The following is a 6,120-nucleotide window of genomic DNA, read 5'->3' on the forward strand; positions in this document are numbered from 1 at the left end:
GAGTTTTGCTCTTGTTGCCCAGGCTGGAGTGCAATGGCGCGATCTTGGCTCACTGCAACCTCCGCCTCCTGGGTGCAAGCAATTTTCCTGCCTCAGCCTCCTGAGTAGCTGGGATTACAGGCGCCTGCCACCACGCCCGGCTAATTTTTTGTATTTTTAGTAGAGATGGGGTTTTGCCATGTTGACCAGGCTAGTGTCGAACTCCTGACCTCAGGTGATCCACTCGCTTCAGCCTCCCAAAGTGCTGGGATTACAGGTGTGAGCCACCATGCCTGGCCAATTTTATCCAGTCATTACCTTCTATTTAGGATTATAATAAAGGAGATTAATTTGCTTGAGTGTTTCTCCCCAAAATTCCAACTTGCCTTTTTTTCTGGAGCAAATATGTTTTGGGATTGATGATGATGAGTTAAAATGGAATCAGCAAGAAAATGTGCCCTTTAATATAAAGGAAACATAGTTGCTTTAGAATAGCATGTCTGAATTATTCACATTTATAGAAGTGAGGAAAGGAACAGAAAAATGTTAAAGGGTATTCACATTCACAGCCATGCTGTGGCCACACTGTCAAAACCTCAGTACCCTTTAAGTTTATCTTGTGGTCTAGAGAGAGGAACCCTACACCTTGAACAAGTTTGGCCATTTAAGGTCTTAAAATTTTCTGATCCTTTAAAGGGAAGTGTATGTGAACCAAATGATCCATTTTATGCTGCTTTTGGATCTCTTTATAGTGGGGATCACAGATTTAGAACAATGAGTTTCAGTTGTAGGACTTTCAAACTGCTCAAAACCAACAGAAACAAGATCACTGAGTAGAATAGATATGTTATTAGTAGAATTGAGAGGCAAAAGTCCTGGGTTCATCTAAGCTCAACAATATATTAACACTGAGTCTTTGGGCAAACCACTTAACCTCTGTTAGCATGTTTTTTTCCATCTGTAGAAAGGGGAGTTGGGGCTTTATTATCCCTAAAGGTTTTCCCAGAGCTAGAATGCTTTTTATAATGGTTATAAAAGTAAGAATGACATATATCCCCTAAGTCTAAAGAAAACTGGGTAAAGGGCTATAAGAGGTTAAAGTTAATAAAATAAAAGACAGTTTTCTTCAGAAAGCTGGGTGGGACACAGAATACTACAAAGCCATATAAAAGAACAAGATCATGTCCTTTGCAGCAACATGGATGGAGCTGGAGGCCGTTATCCTAAGTGAATTAATACAGGAACAGAAAACCAAATACTGTATATTCTCACTTATAAAGTAGGAGCTCAACATTACATACACATGGACACAAAGAAGGGAACAATAGACAATGGAGCCTACTTGAGGGTGGAGAGTGGGAGGAGGGTAAGGACTGAAAAACTACCTATTGGGTACTATACTCATTACTTGTGAAACAAAATTATCTGTACACTAAATCCCATGACATGCAGTTTACCCATGTAACAAACCTGCACATGTACCCCTTGAATGTAAAATAAGGGTTGGAACGTAAAAAAGGTTGGAAAGAAAACATGAAAATAAAGCTGTGTGGAAATAATATCAGTAGTGGGAAAGTATAAATTGGAAAATAAAATTATTGGAATGTCCCCAGATGAGTCTTGGCACACTGGTGGGTCACAAATAGCTTGTAGCTGTGTAGATACTAATTTCTTCTTCAGCCTTTGGTGTGACTCTTCAGTTGCCTGTGGCTGTGAGCAGCCTGGTCCTTTTACCCCCAAAGTACCTGGAAATGTCATTTTCTATGTGTTTCAGTATATGCTATTAATGTATGTTTTCTGTGTGTGCTGTGATGGCAAAATGGTGGTGAAGCACTGAATTAGACTGTTAGGATGTCACATAGCAGTTATTAGCACAAACTTTGAAATCAGACAGGTTCTAATCCTGATTTTACTACTTATCAGTGACTTAGTATATTTAAATCCCTGTAAGCCTGAATTTCCCCCAAGTGTAAATGTTACCCATCTCATAGATCTGTTGTGAGAATTAAATGGAATGCTACATAAAAGGTAAAGAATATAGTCAGTGCTCAGTAAGTGTTAGCCATTACCATTAGTTACAGTGTCAGTAGTAATCAAGAAACACATTGATGTCAGGCCGTGTGGAGTGGCTCACACCTGTAATCCCAGCACTTTGGGAGGCTGAGGTGGGCAGATCACCTGAGGTGGGGAGTTTAAAACTAGTTTGACCAATATGGAGAAACCCCGCCTCTACTAAAAATACAAAATTAGTCGGGGATGGTGGCGTATACCTGTAATCCCAGCTACTGGGGAGGCTGAGGCAGGAGAATTGCTTGAACCTGGGAGGCAGAGCTTGCGGTGAGCCGAGGTCGTGCCATTATACTCCAGCCTGGGCAACAAGAGCAAAATTCCTTCTCAAAAAAAAAGAAAAAGGAAAACAAACACATTGATGTCATGTCGTGTGGAACATCTGTGAGTAGATTGCTGAAGATGAACTATGAATATCAAAGAAGGCACTAATTTAATTTCTCATTATTAGGTGCTAAGGTAGAATAAGGAAGAAGATATTATCTGGGAACCTGTGCTGGTTATCAAATACTTCTGAGCTATGATTAGAGATTGGTAGAATCTAGTACATTGGAAAATTGAGATTGGACTGAGGATCTAAGAAAGGGAAAATAAACATTATAATGATGTTAAAAGTGGGGCTTCTCTATGCACAGAGACCTCTGAGGTCAGAGAATTATCAAATTATGTGTGTGGTCTTAAGTGTTTAGGAGAGGCTTATGAAATGAGGCTATCCCTCTGAAGAAAACTCTCTTTTCTTATTCATACCCTATCATCACTGCTCTACTACTACCTGTACTTCTGGTACTACTACCATTTCTGCTGCCTGCCTTATGTTGGACATGGTTCTAGGCACATAATACACTAAGGATTGCTGCTAATATTTATTTGTTATTTAAATTTTTGAGTCAGGGTCTCACTCTGTCACCCAGGCTGGGGTGCAGGGGCACAATTTTGGCTCAATGCAGTCTCCGCCTCCTGGGCTGAAGTGATCCTCCCACCTCAGCCTCCAGAGTAGCTGGGACTACAAGCCCATGCCACTACACTGGCTGATTTGTTTTATTTGTTGTGGAAACAGAGTTTTGCCGTGTTGTCCAGGCTGGTCTTGAACTCCCAGGCTGAACTGATCTGCCTGCCACGGCCTCCTAAAGTGCCAGGATTACAGGTGTGAGCCACCATACCCAGCCCTGATTGTTGCCAATCTTTAAAACAGTAACTCTCATTATTCCCTGGCGTGTAACTGGCACCACAGAGGCATGTAATTGGCACCACAGAGGAGGTCAAGAATGCAGAAACATAGTTCAGAGGTCTGAAACAAAGAGTTCCTGAACCCAGGAAGACAGAAGGTTTAAAATCTTGTTTAATCAGAGTCATAGCAGTTAATTTCTTTTTTCTAACAGAGGCACACAAAGTGTAGTTTCTAAGCTGAATGATGACAACATTGCAGAATAAAGAAGGTGAGTCAAGAGTGAGGGAGGTTCACTTTGTACATCTCTCTCATTTTTCTCCTTTTGGACATCCTTTCCACCAAAGGCTGGTTCAGGTCCCTATATTCTGTGCCCACTCTGGTCAAATTACTGCTCTGGTCAAACAAAACAAGATGCTTTGAGTGAAATAAATGTGACTTAAAAACAGTCCTGCTCGAGGAACATATGAACTTGGGGAGAGAAAAGGCATTTAAATACCTATTATAAAGTTGAATGTGGTAAATGCCACCAGTTTTGTGCAGAGTATTAAGGAAGCTCAGAAGAAAGATATACCTGGGAGGATCATTATAATTTTTATTGAGGAGGTGGCATAAGAGCTGTGAATAATTTATAGATTTTGACTAATTTTTAAAAAATTGCTCCAATTTTCCATAACATTTTATCTAAAGTAAAAATGAGCAAATTATACAGTTTCACGTTTGGATAATTCAGCTTCCTGCATGTTTATATTTATCACCTTTGACGTAGTGGTTCCCAAACCTGGCAGTGTATCAGAATCAACTAGCCTTGTAAAATTAAAGATTGCTAGGCCTCTCACGTCAAACTACCTTGTCAGCATCTCAGGGCTGGGGAGTGAGAGACCCAGGAATCTGAATTTGTTAAAAGCTCTCTCCATATCATTCTGTAATGGCCAAAGGGCAATGTTTGGCAATCTCTGTTAGACTGTATGTTTCATAAATTCCACGTGATCACATTTCTTTCAGAATGTGGAAAGGGACCAAAGAGAATCTTTGCCCCACCTGCACAAAAATCTTACAGCCTGTTACCTTGTAGTCCTAACTCCCCCAAGGAGGAGACCCTGGGGATCAGTTCCCCAGAGACAGAGGCCAGCATAAGCCTGCCAAAGGCCAGTTTAAAAAAGGAAGAGGAAAAAGCAACCACAAAGAATGGTCCAAGCAGGGGCCAGGAGAAAAAAAGAAAGGCACAAAACAACAAGCAAGCAGAGAAGAAAGAAAAGGTACCAGTCATATTGGTGGGCTCTGGTAGGATATCTCCTCATACCTTGCCCCTGGCTAAGGCTAGACAGACAGTCTTTTCATGTTGGGGAAATTCACCCTAGAGTTTCAGGTTTGTATTCCTTTTTGGGAGCTTCCATTTTTCTTTTTTTTCTCAAAGAGGTCAAAAATGTTTTGATGGAAGAATTGAACAGGAAATAATAGGATGAGGTGGGTTAGAGGTGGGGGTAGAAGTGGACAGAGACATTATACCCTTTTGTCTTTCCTTTGACTCCTTTATTCCCAGGAGATCTGGGATAGAGTTCATGGCCTCCTTAGGTATGCTGACTGCATGCCTTCCATCTTGTAAACTTACTGCCTCATCCATCTAAAGGAGGCTTCCCTGACTGTTCAGGGGGAAAAACTATGGAAAAGTAAGTGGTTTTCCTCCCCTACCCTTGTCTCTGCAGGAAAAATCAAGTCTTACCCGTGCAGAATTTGAGGAGATTGTCCAGATTGTGCTGCAGAAGTCCCTTCAGGAGTGCTTGGGTATGGCATGTAGTAAGAGAAAAAGGGTTTCAGTTAGGCAGAGTGACTATTACCTGAGAGGGACAGTTAAGTCTGACAGCTTCTCTCTTCCTCTCCCATCTTCTAAATAAGGTAATATTAGATAAGACTTCAATATATTTTAAAAATACTTCATCACTTATCAACAGGACTATAGCTAAACTACCTTAAAGGGTACATATTTTTAGAAAAAGTAGATTACATTTACTTCAGAATTTATATATAGTCTTACCTAAATTTTCAAGCCATGGGATTTTTGTTGTTACTTATTTACTTATTATTACTTTTTTTGAGATGGAATCTTGTTCTGTCACCCAGGCTGGAGGGCAGTGATGTGATCTCGGCTCACTGCAGCCTCCGCCTCCCAGGTTCAAGTGATTCTCCTGCCTCAGCCTCCCAAGTAGCTGGGATTACAGGCACCCACCACCACGCCTGGCTAATTTTTGTATTTTTAGTAGAGGCAAGGTTTCACCAGGCTGACCAGGCTGGTCTCGAACTCCTGACCTCAAGTGATCTGCCTGCCTTAGCCTCTCAGTGCTGGGATTACATGTGTAAGCCACTGCACCCAGCCTGTTGTTTTAATTTTTATTTTTTGTAGAGATGAGGTGTTGCTATGTTGCCCAGGCTGGTCTTGAACTCATGGCTGCAAACAATTCTCCCATTTCAGCCTCCCAAAGTGCTGGGATTGTAGATGTGAGCTACAGTGCTTGGCCCTAAATTTTTTAAATGCAGTTAAAATGTATTTCTATGTAATTACAAACTACTTAGAAAAGATAAAGTTGTTTTCCCTAGATTTGAAAAACTTAGGGTACATATCCTTGCAAATTTCAGTTTCTAATACCGATTTTGCATGTGGTTAGGGATTTAGTTTTTAGAATAAAGAACACGGTGAGGGAGGCCAGGTGTGGTGGCTTATGCCTGTAATCCCAGCACTTTGGGAGGCCAAGGCGGATGGATCACTTAGATCAGGAGTTCGAGACCAGCCTGCCCAACATGGTGAAACCCCATCTCTACTAAAAATATAAAAATTAGCCAGGCGTGGTGGCATGTGCCTCTAGTCCCAGTGGAAGTTGCAGTGAGCTGAGATTGCGCCACTTCAGCCTGGG

At 41.4% G+C, this 6,120-nt stretch overlaps 1 protein-coding gene across 1 annotated transcript in view; it reads left to right on the forward strand.

The window, feature by feature from the left end:
• Positions 1-6,120, forward strand: part of ZCWPW1 (zinc finger, CW type with PWWP domain 1) — a 28,249-nt gene that overhangs the window by 5,165 nt on the left and 16,964 nt on the right. Inside the window, exons 3-5 of the mRNA XM_011985825.1 lie at positions 3,426-3,482; positions 4,217-4,470; positions 4,918-4,996. Of these exons, the coding sequence (XP_011841215.1) occupies positions 3,455-3,482; positions 4,217-4,470; positions 4,918-4,996 (361 nt within the window). The 5' untranslated portion in view covers positions 3,426-3,454. The remainder of the gene's footprint in view (positions 1-3,425; positions 3,483-4,216; positions 4,471-4,917; positions 4,997-6,120) is intronic.

The sequence above is a fragment of the Mandrillus leucophaeus genome, unplaced genomic scaffold, assembly GCF_000951045.1.
Source record: "Mandrillus leucophaeus isolate KB7577 unplaced genomic scaffold, Mleu.le_1.0 Scaffold29, whole genome shotgun sequence".
In the NCBI taxonomy this organism is placed as follows: domain Eukaryota; kingdom Metazoa; phylum Chordata; class Mammalia; order Primates; family Cercopithecidae; genus Mandrillus; species Mandrillus leucophaeus.